This window comes from Antechinus flavipes, chromosome 3, assembly GCF_016432865.1.
Source record: "Antechinus flavipes isolate AdamAnt ecotype Samford, QLD, Australia chromosome 3, AdamAnt_v2, whole genome shotgun sequence".
Lineage (NCBI taxonomy): Eukaryota > Metazoa > Chordata > Mammalia > Dasyuromorphia > Dasyuridae > Antechinus > Antechinus flavipes.
Window position 1 is genome coordinate 234,077,216 of NC_067400.1, and position 23,537 is coordinate 234,100,752.

At 35.4% G+C, this 23,537-nt stretch overlaps 1 protein-coding gene across 1 annotated transcript in view; it reads left to right on the plus strand.

Annotated features, from left to right (window-relative positions):
* Positions 1–13,833, plus strand: part of ATP10A (ATPase phospholipid transporting 10A (putative)) — a 270,817-nt gene extending 256,984 nt beyond the window's left edge. Inside the window, exons 17-21 of the mRNA XM_051984651.1 lie at positions 2,334–2,534; positions 10,515–10,595; positions 10,799–10,903; positions 11,322–11,509; positions 11,640–13,833. Of these exons, the coding sequence (XP_051840611.1) occupies positions 2,334–2,534; positions 10,515–10,595; positions 10,799–10,903; positions 11,322–11,509; positions 11,640–12,321 (1,257 nt within the window). The 3' untranslated portion in view covers positions 12,322–13,833. The remainder of the gene's footprint in view (positions 1–2,333; positions 2,535–10,514; positions 10,596–10,798; positions 10,904–11,321; positions 11,510–11,639) is intronic.
* The last annotated feature ends 9,704 nt before the right edge of the window (positions 13,834–23,537 follow it).

Here is a 23,537-nt window from a genome sequence, read left to right on the forward strand (position 1 = left end):
CTGATTTAATGTAGGTTAAAGCCCAGAACATTTAACTTACAAATAAAATGTAAATGTACCACTAAGAGAAGAGTCAACCTCCTTCCACCCAAGACAAATGTTCTGTTTAGTTTAGTAGGGATGACAGGAAGGGGGAAAGAACTGGGTGTATTTTTTCTTTATATGTTTTAGTGGCTTTTGTTAACAAGTGCTTAATTGACTTGAGAAGTTCAAGGGTAACTGCTTTGCCTCCTAGAATGAGGAATTCATTAGTTTCAGAAATAGGTTGGCTTCCCTTTCCAGAAAGGAACAGAAAAGTTTCCATAGCAACAAAAGTATGAGAAGGAGGTTTTTGGTACTAGAGAAAATTCTCAATTATCCAGGTTCCTGCTTTACCTCTTTCTTTCCTTAATAAATGCTTCATTAATGTGTTGGGGGAGAGGAGAGACAATAGAGAGAAGGAACTACAAGAAGAGGGAAAAAATGAAATCAAATCCATTCATTTTGCAACCTCTTAGCAATATGGGCTAGGGCAATGTTCTGGGATTAGGAAATTTAAGCTATTGGCTAAAATGAGTTTTGAAGATGGATATATGTTTTACTGCAATATTTCACTGGACTAGTTATCTCAATAATATAGGTCCCCTCCAGTTGTGCACATGGAAACTCATAAACACTTTTTCATTCTGTGACATTCTTACCTTTATCCTCCCATAAACTCTCCATGGAAGTTCTACCCAAAGTACTGAATCGTATCCACTGGGATTTTATTAAAAATTGTTTGTTTTTAAGCATTCAGGGGTATCAGTGGGCTATACCTCTGTCATATCCAGGCAGCTAGGTAGCACAAGGGATAGAGTGTTGGATGTAGGGTTTAGAAGATCTCAATTCCTGCCTCAACCATTTACTAGCTGTGTAGTAATGGACAAGTCATTTAATTTCTACTCATCCCTCAATACTGAGATAATTAAGTCAATGATATGTAATCTCATCGCTGGTTTCCTCTGAATGACCCCCTCTAAGTTACTGAGGGAATATAAAATATTTACAAAGCAAATTTACCATTATTCCCTCCCTGACACCCATTCTATGCAATTGTATATAGTAAAATGATAATTTTCCCTTCTATTTATTCCATTTGCCCCATCTCCCCCCAAAAAATATCATTATGAGGAAAGAGTCTTAGCAGTGATGTGTCCCAGAAGGGAATTGTTGTCACAGTAGATAAATATTTCTAAAGTGCTTTAAGAGTTTTACAAAATGTTTCCTCATGACCCTATGAGATAAGCACTGCAAGGATTATTTACAAATGATCAAATTGAGGTTTTGTAGATATGGTCACTTGTCAAGGCTTACACGTGTTTGTGAGTGGGTGTTGGACCTACCTAGAGTTTGAACTCAGTTGTCTTCAGTCTAAGACTAGATCTCTTTTCATTACAGTTTTTAAAAAATTAATACCTTTGAAATTGAATCATAAGAATTATAAAAGTTAAGAAGGTAGAGATAAAGGATCAAGATGTAGTCAACTTAAAGATGAAATAAATGTCTATGGCCAATTTATCAGAATAAGTTATGTGTAAAATGAGAATAGTAATGCTTTTCACTTCCTACCTCACAGGAGTAGTGTGAAGCTTTAATAAAGTTATATAAAATATTTTGTAACTATTAGATTTGTATATGTTTTAGCTAGTCATAATCCCTCCATTCAAATTCTCCTTGATGTCTTTTCCTATCATGGAGGTGAACCTAAGTTCTAGAAGGTTAGACCAGTTAAGGACAAGTTCTCAAAAGACTAACTAAGCTCAACAGGTTTCAAGTTCCAAAAGTATCTCTTGTTTAAGTATCACTTTTTTCAGTGAGATTCACCACCATGTTGGTTTCAGAATATATTTTTTTCCCTTAAGAAACTTGAAGACAGTCTACAAAATTATAGTGAAGTAGGAATTTAAGTCAGTAGGAAGAATAGCCAGAGAAATAACATATTCTTGAAATAATAATAAAAACTATTAGGTTGTTATCATTATAAACATATGGAATATCTTTATTCCAATATCCTTTTTATCTAACAGAATACCATTAGTGTCAGTGTCCTTTATAATGAAATAACTGGTTATTATTTAATCACAACAGCTTCCATCTCTCCTAAATGCCTATTTTTTTTCATTGTTATTTACTTTAGAACTCTATGCCCTCTCATTTGCTTAGACATAATGAGTAATTCTTTTATTTGTCTGTAGGGTTTTACCCTTAGGGAAATCTTTAAACATGCTTGATGAAAATATTATTAATAATTTAAAAGAAATATTGGCGACCTTCTTATTAACTGAAAGCATACCTATCTCTTTTGCCTGCAGATGTTTGTGGCCCTTCTATTTTGGTACCAGTTTTACTGTGGATTCTCTGGGTCTTCCATGATTGATCAGTGGTTTTTGATCTTCTTTAATTTATTATTCTCATCACTTCCTCAATTAATTACTGGGGTGCTCGATAAAGATGTTCCAGCTGAAATACTGGTTGCCGTACCTCAGCTCTACAAAAGTGGACAGAACATGGAGGTAAAACCCTTGTTCCTTCTGTGTCTTTGCTCTCTGCCCCGTCCCTGCCTGCTCTGATCCTTGATTTGAGAAAGAGTTGGTTCCTACAGAAATATTCTCTTCTTTGGAAATGGTCACATTGTACCTTACATGAAACCAGTCAGTCAACAAGCAATTATTAAGCACTTATTATATACTAGGTGATATATTAAGTAAATGGGGGATTCAGAATAGGCAAATACATCGTTTCTTCCTTCTAGCAGCTGACATTATAATGGGGAATAAACAAGAAAATATCTACATATAAAAGGCATGTGAATGGAGGGAGAGAGGGGGAAATGGATTGTTTGTTTAATCTTGTGGTGTATTAAAATAGTTATGGAAGTTAGCCCTGGGCCTCATGCCCAAAACATAACAGAAACCAGAATTGAAAGTCATATAATAACTAGACACTGAGTCTAAAAGAAATTTAGTGTACAGTCACACTTCATTAATTCAGATACCACCACAAACTTCAAATCTAGTTATTCTTAACAAATCACTTTCTCCAAATCAATGAAGTATATGATTTAAAAGTTTCTCCTTATTGGCTTGGTTAGAGTTCTAAAATTCAGACTTATCTTTAATGCAGATAAATTTTCCAATAGTCTTGACCATACTTCTCTCTTTACAGTCCCATTTTATATGATTTTCATGGGAAACTGTGTCTAGCAGGGCGTTTTTGAGTGTATTTACTGTAGATAGACAGATGCTTGTACCTAATAATATGGAGACTGGAGGAGGATGTGGGAATAGCTATAAGAAGAGCAGCATGGGTCTGGTGAATATAAATGTGGCCAATATAGATTTGGCAGACCAAAGAATGATTTTGAGGACTTGCAGATTTTTTTTTCAAACCATCTGCAAGTCTGTGTCCAAATGCAGGCTTTCTTTAAGAAGCTGGACATTGGGACAATTAGATGACACAGTGTAATAGAGAATTGGCTCCTAGAGTAAGGAGGACCTGAGTTCAAATGTAGCCTTAGACATTTAACACTTCCTAGCTGTATAACTCTGGACAAGTCACTTAAACTCAATTGCCTCACAAAAGAAAAAAAGAAGCTGGACATTGATTTTGTTTTCTTTTTCTGGATAAATGTTTATGGTGTGTTTTATCTTGGTATGTATTTCCATTGTCTCTTGAAAGTCAGGGAATCATTTTTTTTTAAGTGCTTTCACCTTATTTTTCCTTTGAACCATCCAAAGTTATTGTTTCTCTTCCAAACCCATTGATAAATTTCCATTTTTGCACACCGATGTCCATGTATGTAGTATCCTGTGTCTCTTTACCCTTGAACTCTCAGTGCATTACAGTTTTGGCATTCATCTTTTCTTACTGGGAACAGACTCCAGGTTTTACCAGATTGTTAACTTTTCAGAGTCACTTGGAATTTTGAATGCCCATATCCATAGACCAATTAAAAGGGCTTTAGCAAATGCTGTCATTACTAAGAGTTTGCTAAAACTCAGATACCTATTACACAACTTTGTATACACCCATGTTTTATTTATTGTTTTATTTATTTTGAGGAAGATGACCAGTGACATCACAGTGTTGGAGCTGGGGTATAGTATGTTTGACAGTGGCTGATGATACCAGAATGAATTCAGAGGCACTGCCACAGAATGGTCTGTGAGAACATTTGGAGTATAAGTGGCTCTGTATTTGCACAGCGTATTTTCTTTCGTACTACCATAAATATTTGAACTTCTGCAAGTAATGTTTTTAGAAACATGTATTATGCAAAGAAAGGCAGTAAACATTTTTTAGGGGTGATTTGCTACCACAAATACCCATGCTTTAATAACAATATTTCCCTACTGCTGTTCTATATGCAACTTTAAATTATGAAAAAGTATGATCTCAGATTTAAATTTGCAAGTGATTCAAAGAGTCACCCAGAAAATAATGATGGGTCTAAATAGGCTTCAGAAGATCATAAAACATAAGATATATGCAAAGTGACATAAAGCTATTAGAAGTATATAACCAAAAAATGAGGTGGCTCAATCAGCAAGAATGGACAGGCTCTATGCTATGTTTGGTATCCTTGCAATATTCATTAATAGATGGAAAATCTTTACAATATTCAGTGGAACCCTTATAGAGTATTTATGGAAAGAGAGGAATAAGAACCATCTATCAGTCAACCAATTAAGGATTTATTAAGTATGTACTAAATGCCAGGATCTGTGCTAGGCACATAAAGAAACAATTCCCTACACAATTTCCCTAGACAAAGATGCATAAAAGTACATAGAGAATAAATATAAATAAATACAGAGTAATTCAATAGAAGTTAGTTGGGGAAGAGGAGAGTATTTATGGAAAGACAGGAATAAAAACCATCAATCAATCAACTAATTAAGGATTTATTAAGTATGTACTAAATGCCAGGAACTCTGCTAGGTACATAAACAGTTCCCTACACAATTTCCCTAGACAAAGATGCATAAAAATACATAAACAATAAATATAAATAAATACAGAGTAGTTCAATAGACCTTAGTTGGGGGAATCTGAAAATACTTTATGTAGAAAGTAATACTTGAATTGTGCTTTGAAGAAAGAGAAGGACTCCATGAAGCAGAGGTGAGTAGAGATTGCATACCAGATGAGAGGGGTAGCTAATGCAAAGATGGAGGCAGGAGTAATGTGCTGGTTTGCAAACTAGAAGGGGCAATCTCTGTTGAATTACTGCAGTTAAATCAATAAGCAATTAGGTCTAAGCCCAAAAGTATAAATAAAAGAACAATGTACAGGACTATCAAATTATCTGATGACCTGTTCAATGTGGCTGGAAAGAGAGGTGAGGACCAGGTTTTAAGAAGCTTTTAAAACTTCACAATCAGTTTATATTTCATCCTAAAGGCAGTAGGAAGCCATTGGTCTTTATGGAGTGAGGAAGCTATGTCAGACCTGCATTTAAGAAAAAAGACTTTGGCAGAAGTGTGTGGAAGATAGGCTGGAGTGAAACAGTTAAGAGGGTGTTAAAATGATATAGGGGAAAGAGGCTAAGATAAGTTAGTAACTATGTGAGTGCTATTGTAGAGGGAGAAACAGCAAGATTCATCAACTTATTGAGTATGTGGAGTGAGGGACTGTGAGGAGGTAAAGATAATGCTGAGATTACTAACCTGGGAGACTGGAAGAATGGTGATTCCTTTGTAAGAAAATAGAAGCATTTAGAAGAAGGATGGGTTTGTGGGGAAAGATCAGTTCTGTTTTAAACATGGTAAGCTTGAGATACCTGTGGGACATCAAGATAGAAAGGTCTGTACTGGTAGAAAGAATGGCTGCATCAATGTGATTACAGATCCATCTCAGTATAGGGTTGGGGGGAGGAAGAAGAAGGAGAAAGAGAAGATTTTAATAAAGCATTCTTGTCCAGGTAATGTGCTGCCTTTCACACCCCTCTTGGAATTCAGCAGCTTTTTTAGAAATAATAATAGTGCAAAGAGCATGCATGTTGATTCAGTGAAACACATTATTCCCTTTGCAGAGTTTATCTTCCCAGTGCTAATATATCCCAGTGTGCATATGGACAAAAAGAAAATAGTTTTGCTGTATATATAGCCATATATTTAAAAAATAATATATAAATGTTGTGTGTATATGTATATAGAAACATATAATTCACATACCCATGGGTATTTTTAGATACACATATATGTATATAAATATATGCACATAAACGTACACACATAATTGATAATGGTGAGAACAAGCAGATGAGCCTTCAGTTCAGCCCATGCTGAGGAATTATCCTCTGGTCAGACATAAGCAATGAACACTGATTGAATGCTCACTAGAATATATCATTGTACTTACAGATATATTCTCTAACTCACATTTGAGAATAACAGATATATTCTCTAACTCACATTTGAGAATAACCAACTTTAGATGCTGGTCTCTCTATCTAAGAGGAGAGGCTGTGAATAGAGCTGTGCTGTATCTCAAATAATGTGAGCTTGCCAATAGAAAAGTTAATTCTTCTCTTGTTGTATTTGAATGGAAGCCAAGTAAAATCATTGACTTTTAGCTAGGAAAAGTTTGGTTAGAAAACACACTTCCTATTGGAAATTAGCATTAGGGATTAACATGGGACAAGTATCTATAGTGTTACAAATCCACCTAAGAATTGTTAAGCTGCAGTAAAGAAGTAGACTGAACTAGAAATTATAAAACATTTTTCTTTGTGCCTAATTTCAATAGGAATGCAAGTCATATGAATCCATCTTAGGAGCTATTTACACTGAGTAGTCTCAGGCCTATACTCTAATATGATTCTATAAAAGTTCTGAATCTTCCCTATATCCACTATGACCATTAATAACTCTGGTTATATATACATATACATATACCTGTCATTCCATGTACCTGCTAATGGCCACCAGATTCTCTGATAATTCTGTACATTGTATTTATTTATGTTTGCTTTAAACCTAATTTTTAATTTATTTAACTGACAGCTACTGAATTAATTCAACAAAGACTGACTTAGTAAGGACTACCTTGGGTCCTAGATATATCAATAGGGAAAATTACAGTCCCTACTTTTAGGAAGTTTGTAATCTTGGGTGGGAAGGATGAGACATGTACACACATAATAAAACATAAGCTAAAATAAAGTACACAGGAGAAATTAAATAAAGGAGCAAGAGTTAATGAGGGAGGAATCTCTTTAAAAATGTGGAAATCAGGGAAGAGTTCATGGAAGAACTGAGAATAACAGTTCCCTTTCAAAAGAAGAGAATAACATCAACAGCCAGAGATAGCAGGAAATTCCATTTCACTATTGGTGGTCAGGTGGTCAAAATTTACAGAAACAGGAATGGTTGGGACACAATGGGAGAAAAGTGAATGATCCAGTATGGTTGCACCTTTGGGTAGAAAAAGAAGAGTATTAAGAAATAATGTTGAAAAAGTTGAATAAAATAAGATTGTGGAGTATTTTGAAAACCAACCCCCCCAAATTTTTATATTCTTTTGGCAATATGAAGGTATAGAAATCTTAGGAGGAGGGAAATGACATGACAAGATTTGTGCATGCATTATAGAATCTGAAAATCTCAAATTTGAAAGAGTCCTACAAAGATTTGCCCCCCACAACCTATCTGTTAAGTAGTAATCCAGCTTTTCCTTCAAGACCTCCAGTGAAGAGGAAATCCTCTACCTTTTGAGGCATTCCATTCCACTTTTAACTAATGTTAGGAAATTTTTACTGCTATCAGAGCTGTGGCAAATTGTGACTCCAATTTACCAATTTCTCTTACTACTGATCTCTGGAATGAGACAAAGAAAATTTCATCCCTTTAAATAGCAGCCCTTTAAACACTTGAACACAACTTTCAATTTCCATCCCAAGTCTCCCTGTCTCAAACTTAAACATCCCCAGTTCCTTCACATATCTTTTTATGACCTAAGCAACCTCCATCCTTTTATTTTTACTCTCTTTCAAACATTCTTCATCTCTTTAGTGTTCTTCCTAAAATAGGGCATCCAGATTTAGCGTATTTCACATTAGAAGGCTAATTGGGTGGACAGAAAAAAAGAGTAATTGATAATGAGAATACAAGGTAACTTGTTCAGTTATTCAAACATATTGTCTCTTCATGACCCCATTAATCATAACATGCCAAGCCCTTCTATCTTTCACTGTCTTCCAAAATATGTCCAAGCTCATGTTGCTTCCGCACTATCCATCTCATCCTCTGCCATCCCCTTTTCCTTTTGCTTTCAATCTTTCCCAACAGCAGGGTCTTTTCCAAGGAGTCCTATCTTCTCATTATATGATCAAAGAATCTGAGCTTCAGTATTTGGTCGTCTAGTGAATAGTCTGAATTAATTTCTTTAAGTATTGATTGATTTGTCCTTCTTGCTATTCTACTACTGTAAGCAGAGACACTTAATTTTCTTTATAGTCCAACCCACATCCAGACATTACTACTGGGAAAAACCATAGCTTTGATGATACATTCCTTTGTCAGCAAAGTGATACGTGCTTTTTAGTAAACTGTACAGATTTGCTATAACTTTCCTTCCAAAGAGCAATCAGCTTTTAATTTCATGGCTGCAATTGCCATCTTCAGTGTTCTTTGAACCCAACAATATAAAATCTGACATTGCTTCCATTTCTTCTCCATTTTCCAAGAAGTGAGGGAACCAATTGCCAACATTTGTTTGTTTTTTGATGTTAAGCTTCAAGCCAGAGGCTTCTTAATTATTTTTTACTTTCTGCCATCCGAGTACTATTGTTTGCATATCTGAGGTTGTTCATATTTCTGCCAGCAACCTTAATTCTGACTTTGGATTCACCTACCTGGAATTTCACATGATATATTCTACATATAAGTTAAACAATTAAGATGACAATATACATCTTGTCATATTCCTTTTCCAGTGTTTGGTCAGTTCTGTTGCTTCTTCACCTGCATACAGATTTCTTAGGAAGCAAGTAAGATAAGCTAGTACTCCCTCCCATCTCTTTGAGAATTTGCCACCTTTTGTTGTAAACCACATAGTCAAAAGCTTTAGTATTGTCAATGAAGCAGAAGGTGATGTTTTTCAAGAACTTCTTTGCTTTTTTCATAATTCAGAAAGGGTTGGCAATTTGGTCTCTGATTCTTCTGCCTCTTTGAAAGCAACATGTTCTTCTGGTAATTCTCAGTTCACATATTACCAAAGTCTAAGTTGGAAAAATCTTAAGCATAACCTTGTTCGTATGTAAAATGAGCACAATTGTTTAGTAATTTGAACATTCATTGCCCTTCTTTTGGATATATATGTAAACCGATCTTTTCCAATCTAGTGACCACTGTTGAATTTTTCAAATTGGTTGGCATATTGACTATAACACTCTTTTTTTAAAGTAACTTTTTATTTACAGAACCCATGCCAGGGCAATTTTTTACAACATTATCCCTTGCCCTCACTTCTGTTCCGATTTTTCCCCTCCCTCCCGCCACCCCCTCCACCAGATGGCAAGCAGTCGTTTACATGTTAAATAGGTTACAGTATATCCTAGATACAATATACGTGTGCAGAACTGAACAGTTCTCTTGTTGCACAGGGAGAATTGGATTCAGAAGGTATAAATAACCTGGGAAGAAAAACAAAAATGCGAGCAGTTTATATTCATTTCCCTGAGTTCTTTCTTTGGGTGTAGCAGTTTCTGTTCATCCTTGATCAATTGAAACTGAATTAGATCTCTTTATCGAAGAGATTCTGATTTCCATCAGAATATATCCTCATACAGTATCGTTGTTGAGGTATATAATGATCTCCTGGTCCTGCTCATTTCACTCAGCATCAGTTCATGTAAGTCTCGCCAGTCCTCTCTGTATTCATCTTGCTGGTCATTTCTCACAGAACAATAATATTGAATATAACACTTTAACAGCATCATATTTTAGGGTTTTAAATAGCTTACCTAGAATTCTATTAACTCCACTAGCTTGCTAAGGTTCAATTGGCTTCATTCTCCAGGATGTGTGGCTCTTTATTAGTAAACACACCATAGAGGTTATTGGTGATATTAAAATCTTTCTTGTATAGTTCTTCTGTATATTCATACCACCTCTTCTTATTTTCTACTTTTAACTCCCTACCATTTTTGTCTTTTAGCATGTCCATTTTTATATGAATGTTCCTTTGATATCTCTAATTTCCTAACCTCAGCTTATTCTGAGTTTTATCACTCATACCTTTATTCTTAGAGACCTTGTCATTCCTTTTTAATTCATCTTGTTATATATCCCTTCTTTCCATCTTCTTTACAGTTTATCTTTCATGTTACATATTTATATATACATGTATACACACATATTGTATATCTTTATATCTTTTAAGATATATGGATATAGATATGTATTGGTTAGTAAGAGGAAGTCTCTTTAGACAATGTTCAACTCAGTCCCCCTTTTTCTTTTCTTTTCTTTTTTTCTTTTCCCTCACAGGAATATCAGCCCTATATGTTTTGGATGAACATGATTGATGCCGCCTATCAAAGCCTGGTTTGCTTTTTCATCCCTTACTTCGTAAGTTGGCTTTTTTCTTTTTTTTCTTTCTTTTTAGATTTTAATTAAGTTTTTTAAATTTTGAAGTTAAACACTCTTCTGTTCTCTGAACACAGAAGAATTTGACCACTTTCTTGAAGTTAGTTTTTTTTCTTCAATTTATGTCAATTGGCTTTACCCAGTGCCCCACAAACACGCAGAATCTTTTTTTGTTTGTTTTGCAGGCCTATCATGACTCTGATGTTGATATATTTTCTTGGGGAACTGTCATCATGACAATAGCTCTCTTCACCATCATACTGCATTTGGGCATTGAAACCAAAACTTGGGTAAGAGCCACAAAACTCAGGATTTTGTTTTGTTTTGTTTTATTTTGTTTTAAAGAATAAATGTTTGTTTTCCCAAATTTTATACTGCTGCTATTTAGAAATACAGTACATGTGAACACAACATGAACATACTAACTAATCTTCACTTTCCAGAAATAGGAAAAAATGAAGTTTTAGTGATTCTGTACATCATCTATAGCACCATAAGGGGCCTTTTGCCCACTCTGCACACACATATTTTTAGGCTTCAATTAAAATTTTTGTACATTTATACCCAACCTTTTCCCTCTTTTTCCTTCTTCCCTTCTTGCGTCCCACACTGACACCAAGGATACTGCCCACCTCAAGAGGAAGATCATTGAATCATTGAAGAAGAAAAAAATGAAAAAGGTCTTTTATTTCTCTTTTTTTCTCCCAGACTTGGCTCCACTGGACAGCATGTGGCTTTAGTATCCTTTTATTTTTCATTGTGGCTTTGGTGTACAATGCCTCTTGTTCAACGTGTTTTCCTCCATCTAACCCTTACTGGACTATGCAAAAGTTAATGGGTGATCCCATGTTTTACTTGACTACTATCATATCATCTGTTGTTGCCTTACTGCCCCGGTAGGTATTGTTTATCATGCTTCCTCCAAATATAGCTCCTTTTGTTCTCTTGATATAATTTTCATCATGCAATATCTACCCCTAGTAACCAGTTGTTTTTTATTTATCTTTTATTCTGCATCATCTCTAGATTTCTGTATAGAACATTCCAAGGGACGCTCTTCCCAACCCAGCTTCAGCTGGGTCGCCAGTTGGCCAGGTGGGCTCCAAAGAAATTTAACGTTCCCAAAGACACCATTTCTCAGCCACATCCTGCAGGAGGGCAAGAATTACAAAGCTCAGCTTTGAAGGGCAGTCATAACTCTGGACCCCCTCCTCAAGACCACTTTCCACTAGCATCTCAGTCTGGACTTCAACCAGCTTCTGTAACAGAGTCAAAGAGTGAGCACAGGACAGCAAATGTGAATGTCCAGTCCTTGAATGACACTATGATGGACAGCTTAAGGGGACACTCTCCAGTGCCCCAGAGACCAGAAGGTGCTATCCAAGAGGGACCATCTGGTGATTCTGAGGGGGAATCCTCCACCAGAGAAGTATCCCCTCTGTCTTCTATTCTAGATCTGCCAGACTTCAGTTTACTAAACTGGATTTCATCCACACCATTATTTAATGGGTTTGGAAGAGCCTTTCGGCTTTCTCAGAGTAGTTTACAAACTGACATGCTGGGCGGCACATTTTTGTCTGTTGGCTCCCAGCTGGATCAGGACTTAAAAGGTTTTAAAAGAGAGACCTCAGACTGCTTCCAGGAGAAAGTTAAAGGGACTGCAGCTGTTTGCCACAACAGTGAAAATCTTGAAACAACCTTTTTATAACATGAACTTTAATAATATTTATGTTTTCTATTTGCACAGAAGAGTTATAGTAAAATTGTCTTTAAATGTTTCCAGGATTGAAACAGGAAATTAGAGGTACCAAAAAAAGGTTTATTTTTAAAATTTTAAGTAGAGTATATTGAAAAAGATCAGAGCTTTAAAATATAAGAAAAAACATTGCACTTGAAAATTACATTTAAATCTATTTTTTCATCTCATTTTATAAGAAAATGCAGTATGTTTTATCTTCTTCAAAATGCTTTACTTAACATCCTGTCTGGAAGTATAAGCATTGTACCTAGTTCCCAGGGCATTGGTTTTCATCACTTTTTTTATGGCAGGGATATAGATGGCCATAAAGGAGAAATCATTCTACACACTTAAACAGCAAATTCTACCAAGTGTGTTGCTCATCTCTACATGAAAAAAAGAAAAGTAGGTAGAATTTCAGAAAAATAAAAGGCATGAACACTCATTCCGTCCTTTAATGTCATTCAGTTAGCTTATAAATATCACATTATGAGTATTTCATCCCTTTTGTAGTATTTCACCTGTTTAAAACCATAACAAACAATAAATAAATGTTCATATTGCAAAGAAAAAGCGTCCCCTGTTGCCATTAGTCAGTTTGTACATTTATACCTTCCAGATTATGTTTCCAGGATGGCATAGTACTCCTAGCCCATTGGGACTTTTATGCATTATAAAGAAGGTGGTTTGGTAAAAAGGAAAGTATTAATGCCATTGCTTAGGCTTTGATGCTTACAACTTCAGCGAACATTTCACGTTTCTCGGCCTCCATTTCAGTAAAATAATGATTTCTTTTAGGCCTGAATTTATGATCCACGCCATCTCATTCAGAGACATGTTTTAAGTCAAGTCAAGTACTACTATGTACCTACTATGATCATACAGAGAAAGACAAGAAACAGGAACTCAGAGTCTAACGGGAAAGAAAAACTTTATATAAACAAAATATACACAGGGTAAATTAGAGATAATTTAGAAAAATTGCAGAAACTTTAAGAAAAGCTAGGAAAAACCTTGCAAGTACCTAAAGGTGACAATGTTAGCTGAGGAGGGCAGAAATAAGAAGGGATAGCATTCTAGGCACGTATAACAGCCAGTGAAAATTCTTTGAATTGGGAAATGGAGTATCATGTTCAAGGAATAACCAGTGTCATTAGATCACAGAATATGTAAAGGGAAATCAGCTAGCTAGAATTTGGAGAGGAAGGGGACCTTAGGGATAGTCCATTCCAACTTCCTCATTGTATATTCAAGGAAGCACAAAAATATGCAGTGTTTTACCTGAGGTCACAGAGAAGAAGATACCCTTCTGAAAAGAACACTGGGTTTTGAAGTTAAAACTTGTTTAAAGACTAGAAATGAGAGAAAGCGAAAGTGAGAGTATGAATGGTTTCAATATTAGCTTGGGCACTGAGAATGAACTCCGGACTTGTCTATTTCCTGGTTTTTATATATGTATAAAATTTTGCCTAACTAAATAACCATTTGGTGTCTGATTGGGATTCTGATTCGCTCTCCAGTTGGCCAAAGAAGATAATGTCCATTTTCCATGTCCTTGGTTTCAGCCAGCTGCTTTCAAGAAGTCATGATTGATGGATAGGCAGATGGATTGGGGACAGTCAGAGGCTCTATAACTTTGGATTTCCCTTACCCCCAAGTTTCCCATTTCCCGAGCTTACAAATCACTTTACAAATTACAAACTTATCTTTTTTTCCCAGATGCACTTTAAGGAGACCTACTTAACACATATTCAAGTAATGCAATGTCCCAGGTTTGTGAAAAAGAAAAAAAGATTGATATAAGTGATAACTAAAACAGATATAAAGGGTTGGTCTGTCAGTGGATATAGTCAATCTCTCTGGGATGAGTAGTAGATGGGTTTCTAAGACATATCACTACCACTCTGTAGGACCTGGATTCTGTTGTCACTTCCATCACTTAGGAGACTCATATCACCCTCTGGGCCTCACTTTTCCATCTATAAAATTCAGGGATTGGACTAAATTATCTCTAAGGTTCCTTTCTATTTTATGTGAAGCATGTTGACTAATACCTTGAGCTGTAGGGAAGATGAACATATTATTTAAGCAAGACACCATAGAAGGAATTTTTACTTAATAGTGATTGGCTATTCCTGTATCCCGGTTGTCCTTTGTCCTTTATAAATCTTGTTTGTATATAGTTTTTTGCATGTTGTCTTCTGACTGAGCTCTCTGAGAGTAAAGGCTATTATTTTGCCTTTCTTTGTGTCTATATCCCTTAGCAGGGCCTTTAGCATATAATAGGCACTAAATAATTTTTTATTGGCTTGACTTGTTAATTTATGATTTTCTTTTTTATCTTAATGAATAAGCTTTGAGTCTACTCTTGAATGTCAGTTCATCAAGTAATTAATTGACTACTATTGTTAAGCCCACTGTGGAGATATAAAGAACCTACCTCACTCTACCTTTTCCTTTCTCTTGATGGAGATAATGTAGATATATCTTCAAAAAACATACAAAATAATTACAAGGCAATTTCCCAACTGGGGATGGGAGAAGGGAAGATAGTAGCAAATACTAACATGGTTCTCAAACTTTCACTTCCCATGTTGCTTTCTGTCCAAGTTGTATTGATTTCTCTTAACTTTGACCTATAATTTGCTCCCTCAACTTTTACACTTCCTTCTTGTCTCTGATGTTGACTTTTCCTTGACTAATAGATCAATGGAACAGTTTGTGTAATGGATTGAGAGCTGGTCTTCAAGTAAAGATGAAATAGGTTCAAATCCTAACTCTTCCTTGTATTGATTGGTTGCCCCTGGGCAAATCACTTAATTTTTTAGGCAATAAATTGAACAGAAGAATGCCAGATTGTATTAGAAGAGGATGGAGGCCCACACAGAAACCCCATATGCTAATAAAAGCACATGTTTGTATATGTATATATATATACCTACATACACACAAAAGCCTTATAAAATTCTTAGGAGTACACTAAAATCATACCATGAATATATGTGTCCACATTTACATATACATGTAATACACATGTATGTACAAACATCCTACCACACATACCTCATCTCCCCAAGTTGTAGCTGTTGACTTTTGGCTATAAGACCTTCATCTCCCACTATAAAAGAATAGGTCTTTAGTACTTTTGTTCTATGATTCAGCAGAAAGCTACAGAAGCATTAAGAGATAGCCACCCACTATGTTCTTTGTGCTATAAACCAAGATCTCATCAAGCTGAATACTATTCTTCTGCAGCAGCCCAAATGAACACCTAATAAAAACAGTCCCGAGGTCATTGCTGATGCACTTGACAAAGAAACCCATCTTAACCTCAATAGTTCCACTCTGTCTCCAATGACTCAATCACATCTAGGTTCCTAAATTCTACTCAGAAAAATTGTCATCTACAGAGATCTTTTACAAATCGAAAATCTGGTGATATCATAGAAGTCATTGGGTTGTGACTTTGTTGGGCTAGTGAAAAAGAAATTCCTCAAAAAAAAAATTATGACAGAAATAATATCCTCCTTGCCCAACCAGAAAACCTGTTCAGTTGTGTCCAACTTTTTGCGACCCCATGGACCATACTATCCATGAAGTTTTCTTGGCAAAGATACCAAAATTGATTTGTCATTTCCTTCTCCAGTGAATTAAGACAACCAAAGGTCATTTAAATGAGTTGTCCAGGGTCACATAGCTAGTAAATATTTGAGGCTGTATTTGAACTCCTGTCTCCAGACTCTTATTTACTAAGCCACTTGATTGCCTCTTGTTTATCTAGCTGACCAAGGAAACTACCTAGTAGTAAAATTTAAGTATCTCCAACACAGAGTGGGAGCAGTATCTATTGTTGCTTTCTTATTCATTCCTGGGATTCAACCGAAAACAAGCCAGACATCTTCATTCACATCTTGCAACAATTGGCTAATATTGGGGAATTTATCAGCTTGAGTTCCTTAAAAGCCTAAGGAAAATTCTACCCACCAGCAGGTCTACAAGACCGAAATTAAAGTACCCAAACAAATTGAAAACAAATTTGATTAGTGTACCAAAGAAGATTGGTTCAGTGAATAATATTGGGGAATTTCTCAGCCTGGGTTCCTTAAAAGCCCTAAGGAAAATTTTACCCACCAGCCGGTCTACAAGACAGAAATTAAAGTACAAATTTGATTAGTGCACCAAAGAAGATTGGTTCAGTTTCTTCATCTGTAAAACAGGAGTAATAAGAGCATTGATCTCCCAGAGTCATGAAGATCAAAAGAGAGAATTGTAAAGGGCTCAGGACAGTGCCTGACACATAGCAGATATTATATAAATGTGTGATCCTAGGCAGGTCATTTAACCTAAGTTTGCCTTAAATCTTCTAGAGAAAGAAATGACAAATATTCTGTTATCTGGCAAAAAAAAAAAAAAAAAAAAACCCTATGGATGGCATTGAGATCATTTGGTTTTTGGGGTCACAAAGAGCTGGACACAACTGAATGAATAACAACAACAATATAAATTAGCTGTCATCATCATTATTATTATTTGGTTATATATTTATATATATTAGATCTGGTTTTTCAGATCCTGCTTTTTCAGGTTTGCTTAGAGCACAGAGCCAATCAGCAGCATTCTGTAGCATATAAGAAGACTATCCCAATAAGGATGCAGTCTAACAAGCCCCTTATTGTAAGTTGTTACAATATTTGTGAGGTTGAGTACCACTAAATAGCATATGCAGCAGGATTCTGTGTACTCAGCCTAAGTAGGATGACAGGAGTTACTATTCAGTCTGCAGAAGAATAAGTCCAGTTTTGTTATTTAGTCAATAGTGGGGAGAGATACAGAGAAACAGAGACAGAGACTCAGAGAGAGAGAGAGACAGAGAGGAAGAGATAAAGGGAGAGAGGGAGAGTGTAATTCAATCAAAAAGTACATTTTTCAAAACACTGACTCAACTTTTGGACAAACTTTACATCATTTTTTTCCAGATGCACCTTACTGAACTTACTCCACATTTATGGACCAGGCTATTGAAAAAGAAAAAAAAAAAGTGTGATTAAGTAGTAACTAAAATAAATGTAAGTGGTTAGTCTGCCAATGAATAAAAAATATTTTGAATCTCTCAGGGAGTTGTGGGAAGTCTCAACTACATCTACAACCATTAATCAATAGGGGAACATATATAGATTGAGGTTCACCTTTGCTTACATCAGGAACTTGTTTAATGCCCACATCACCAAATTTTAGCTGATTGTGCCTGTCAAGCCACTTGCAGCCAACTATGAGGAGCTTTTCTAATGGGGGAATGGAAAGGAAAGAGTGAAAGGAGAGGATGAACAGAGGAAAAAGAGGAATGATTTTATCTATAAAATTAGATGGAGCAGCAAGTGACACAGTGAACAGAGTACTTGGCCTGGAGTCAGGAAAACTCCTGGATTCATGTCTGGCCTTTGACACTTAACCCCTTTTATTTCAGTTTTCTCATCTGTAAAATGAGCTGAAGAAGAAAATGTCAAACCACTTCAGAAAACCCCAAATGGAGTCACGATGAGTTGGACACAACTGAACAACATAAAATCAGATTGGGTCTCAAAAGGCAGTGAGATACAGTGGAATGAATAATGTATTTATTTGAAATTAGATACCCAATTTTTCTACATACTTTTGGATATAAACTTAGAAAGTCATTTAATCTTTCTAACCCTGAAATGATGCCTTCTAGAGCTAAATCTATGATCTTGATATTCAGTGCTTATCTAAATTTTGTCCCAGCTGAACTTTACTGTGGTTCCTATTCCTGAAAGAAAGTTCTCTCACGTAACGACGCGTTAAACCAATACTGTCTAGTGGGTCTTGTTTTTGAGTCAGTTTCCATTTTTAGATCAAATATATTCTTGCTTGTCTAGAAGAGTAGAACAGTGCCATCTTGAGAAAATCAGAATATGGGGAATCATCCTACAGGACAGCATCACTGGCCATTCAGCAAATCTTCATCTTCTACCACATGAGACACTACCAAATAACACAATTATAGAGCTGAAAAGGGCCTTAAAGATTTTCTTGTCCGATTTCTTCATTTTCTAGTTGAGAAAATCATGTAACTTGTCAAAGGTCATACAAGGAAGCAAAGCTGCTGAGCCAGAATCCAACTTCAGGTCTGGTGATGTTCTTAAATCAAAGTTCTTTTCACTGTTCCAAGCTGCCTCTTATTTAATCCAACCCACTCACTTTACAGAGGAGACACCTTTAAACCTAAAATCTGCAAACATCTGCTCCTGCACAAAGTCAAACTTTATTGCTTTTAGGCAAAATCACTTTTTACTTTTCAAAGCAGAGAGTTACATAGATTACGATCACAGTTGAATTTTGATAAGAAATTTCTTTTTGGGGCAAGTCTATTAAAAGACAGAAATCTCCCTATAATCAATCACTTCTCTTTCATATATATCCTATATCCTTAATTTTATAATTTATATATATATATAAATATTTAAATATATTTATAAAATTGGTGTTCTCCCCATTATCTCCATGAACTGTTTTTCCCATCCAGACAGGCTTTAATATGGCTGTGTAGTGAAGAACTTTTCTCTATAATGAACCCCAAAACAGTATCCTCTATATGAGCAAAAGTGAACCCCAGTTTCTAGACACTGCCATTGTACACAGAGTTGCATAAATAAGGTCTCCACTTATACTATAGAAAATTCTTTACTTTGATTTCTGTTATATGTCCAGTCCCCTTAATTCTGTCTTTCTTCCTTTCCTGGTATTTTATCCTGCGATCTCCATGGCTAAAAGAGCATCTTCCTAATAAGTCTAATAACCCTGAAAAGAGAAGGCCTCAATCTATTTAGGATCTTAGAAACCCATATTTCTGGATTTACAAACTGAGGCAGCAAAGTGGTATAAATTATAGAATTGAGTTGAAAAACCTGAGTTTCAGTCCTGTCTCAGATACTATCTGTGTGACCTTAGGAGAGTCCCTTTACCTTTCAAAGACTAAGTTTCCCAATCAATAAAATAGATATAATAATAGCAATTTACCTCAGAGTAATTATATAAATGTGTGTATAATATATGTAAAGTGCTTTCCAAAATTTAAAGCATTATTTAAATGCAAGCTATTATCATTCCAAATGAAGAACTCCTGATTCTGATCTGCTCTTTTAAGATAGCAAATCTTTATAGGTAATTACTCTAACTCCTTTTTCTAGTCCCAGGTAGACCCTGGGAAAATTGCTTTTCTTGAGGTGTATTACTGACGATACCTATCCCTTGATCTTCTAGTTAGAACAGAAGATACAGAGAAAAACTGAAAAACTGCAATCCCTTCGAAGGGCTCTCTAGTATTTTCCTCTCAATAGGTACCAGAGTTTATTCCTGTTGCCATAGCAATCAATTAATGACAAGAAAAGGCATTTTTGTGTCTCTCTAGGTCGGTCTGAAATTTGTCCTTTATTGCTTTTACCATAAGAGGGTCTGAGCTTTTATGATAACCCATGAAGTGACAACACAAAATTTAAAAATGTATGCATCTCAGAGGGCAGAATTTTCCAGAATTGAAAATATGTGTATTCAATTTTTAAAACAAAATGAATCTCTTATAATTATTTTTAACAAAGTTCTTCCTTCCAGATTTTCACTGGGGACCAACATATCAAAAGCCCTTTCCCACCTAAAAAATTTGCCACTTTTTAATATAATCCTAGTCTTAGTTCTTTTATTAAATGAACTGGCTTTATTTTGTAATTTAAGAGATAAGCCAAATTTATGAAAGAAGGAGCCCTCTGGTGTCCAGAGAGCCAGCTTTGAAGTCAGGAAAATCTGGGTTCAAACAGAGCTTTTGTCACATTCTGTGTAATGTTGGGCAAATCCCTCAACCTCTCAGTGCCCCAGGCCAGTGTCAATGAGTATTATTTAAGAAACAGCAGCAGACACATTGGTAGAGGGATTTTACCCATTCTTGTCTAAAACCATGAAATAACCAATCTCAAGAGAGGTTTAGAAAAGTTAACTTTTCACATGAGCATAACAAGTTTTTAAGCAATTCTTAACAGAGTGCCTGGCATTTAGTACTGGGAGGGGATGGGAGAGAGGAGGGGGAGGGAAGGGGAATCCATGCTGATCTGACTTAAAAATCCAGTGCTGGGTGAAAGTTTTTAGGTTTCTCGATTTTGGGGATCTCACTTCAAAGTTTGCTGCCACAGGTTAAGAATTGGCATACTGAAATCTGGGCTGATTTCCTCTTCCCTTAAACTATATTGCTTTATCATTAGTAACATTTTTTACACAAAAAGGGCTTCATACTATAATTTATTTTTTAAATGAACAGATACATTTCCTATTTATGAATTTTAAAATTTTATTTTCCCTCTTAATTTTAAAACAAAACTTACTAATATTGTTTCCTTTTATTTGTAGACAACTGAAGTTGGGTGTAGAGAAAGCCTTTTTGTCCAAGACTCACTTACTCAGCCCCTCATTGGAGTGATCCCACTTCTCATTATAATATTCCTTCTCTTATTAATTGTTAACCCATTAGAGTTGATTGTAACCCTCTGGAACATCCACTTTTCCAAGGACATATAAGCTGAGAGAACCCTGCCATGATTGTCTTTGGCATTGAAGAACTTTTCCTATATCATCTGCTGGCCTTTGCAAATTGTCTGTGGTTTCCACAAAATACCCTCCAAATTCTCATTTAATTTATTATGCCGATACATGATATATCGAATCTGCAATAGGAAAAGTCTCAAAGTAGAAGAAGTAACTGTACTTTATATTGCTTTACTATTAGTGGTGAAGGATTTTCATTGATAGTCCTCTATCCATACCCACTTTGCCCAAGGCATGTTTTTGCAACTCCCCCAACCTTGATCAAGATTAGGGTCTTAGTGCATTGTTCAGGAAACAAGGCTAAATGATCTCATAAATACCAGTCCCTAAACAACTGAATTAAACAATCCCAAATGACAGATGGTGTATATATATATATATATATATATATATATATATATATATACATTAAGAAAATCTGAAGATTCTGAATAGATACTGTATTTTCCCTCCTCATTTATATGTTTTTCTCTAAATTATATTCTTTACCTGCTTTAATATTTTAAGTTATTATGAATATGCAACCTCATTGATGTGGGTATTGCTTCTAGTAGTACAAATTGTAATTCATCCACACCTTTTTATCTTGAGCAACTCTTTTCTGTGTCTTCTCATAAATCCTCTACAGGAAAGTCACTCAATATGCTGGAAGCCTTCTTCTTGGTCTCTTCACTTTATGTGATTAGCAGTACAGAAGTAATGAATTTAATTCTTTGAGGTGAATGAGTATTTGATATTGACCAGATTATAACCTTGTGAATTTTGAAAGGTCCAAAGAAAATCAGATATTCTCTCAACAATAAATCCAGCCTTTCCACCTGTTTTTTTTTTTGTGTAAATATAAAAACCATTCTTAGTTCAAGGACCATCCAAAAGCAGGTGGTAGCCAGATTTAACTCTTGAGCTGTAGTTTGCTTGCTCCCTGGCAAAGGATTTAGAGCTTATTGGATCAGTAGCTAATTCCAGTGAGGAAAGAGAATCAAGAAATAACTTATTTGGCCAAATTCCAATGCCAGTAAATTTATCTGTCTACTGAGATACCCTATTCTGTACTTCACTTTACATCTGCTTTTCTGCCTGGTTTCAACTCCACTAAACAAGATGCTCCAATGCCCTGTCCCTGAGGTCTCTTTTTCTCCTCTCTTTCTTGCTTCTTTTTGTCTGTTATGTCCTTCAATTAGACTATAAGCTTATTAAGGGCAGGGACTCTTTTTATTAATTATGTTCCTGGCACATAGTAGGTGCTTAATAAATGGTTATTGGGTTGGAATTAGCCCAGCTGAGCCAAGGAGTGACTAATATCATACATAGAAATAAATTTAGTTGGAAACTCTGTTAAGCAGAGAGAAGCATTTCCAGGGCTAATAATTCAATATGTTTTTGATATGTGTGCCTGATTACTTACACTTTAAATTTTGAAATCACCTACACATTGAGTATGTACCAAATGAAAATGAATCCCTAGTATATGGGATATTATTGTAACCTCTCTCATACATTTTTAGTAAATATCCCTTTGTGAAAGTCAATGATATTGCAAAAGTACACACTGCAGGCTTCTGAGTGATAGTATCAAAAGCTACAATCCCCCAGGATTACCTCTATTCTGAGAAAAGAAGTACTTAGTTGATTTATGTTTTGGCAAAGAATTGGAAAATTAGTAGATGCCAATCAATTGGGGAATGGTTGAAGAAGGTATATATATATATATGGAAGCAATTGAATATAATTGTTCTATAAAAAAATGATGAACAAATTATTTTTGAAAGACCTGGAAAGATTTACACGAACTAATGCTAAGAGAAACAAGCAGAACCAAGAATACATTGTACACAGTAACAGGAAGACTCTGAGATTATTAACTATGAAAGACGTGCTGCTTCTCAACTGTTAAGTGATCCAAAGCTATTCCAATAAACTTTGAATGGAAAATACTATCTGCATCCAGAGAGAGAACTATGGCTGAATATAAATCAACATATGCTATATTTACTTTTTTTCTTTTTCTTCATTTTTTTTTGTTCTGATTTTTTCTCCCAATATGATTCATAAGAAAATGTATTTTTTAAAAAAATGAATGTACATATACAACCAGAAAAAAATAAAAAAAGAGAAGTAATTAGCTGTTTTTTGGGAGATTTATACTGACAGGGTATATGCATATGAGTCAGAATTCTCATTTTCATGGTAAGGACTGGATAGACAGGCAATCCATCAGCATGGAACTTGCTCACACCTAAGTATGCAGGAAAATTTGAACTTCATGAGCTTCAGTTTTCCAGGCAAGCCCAGATAATATAGACATCTATGTACTAACTTAATAATAGCAAAGATCATGTATGCCCCAGCCAGAAAACACAAGCTAAAAATTGTCTTTGATTTCTTATCATCCTGAAAAAGTGACTAATCTGGGAAAACAGAGACCAACTCCCACTAGCATAATGCTTGAGTCAATAAAGTATTCCTGGAGCCTCTCCATTTCCATATCTCTGCATTTACATAGCCATATCCATTCTACCATGACTGGAAGGAATGACACTATCTAAATATCCCTAATACTGTTGAATCAAATGAATAGG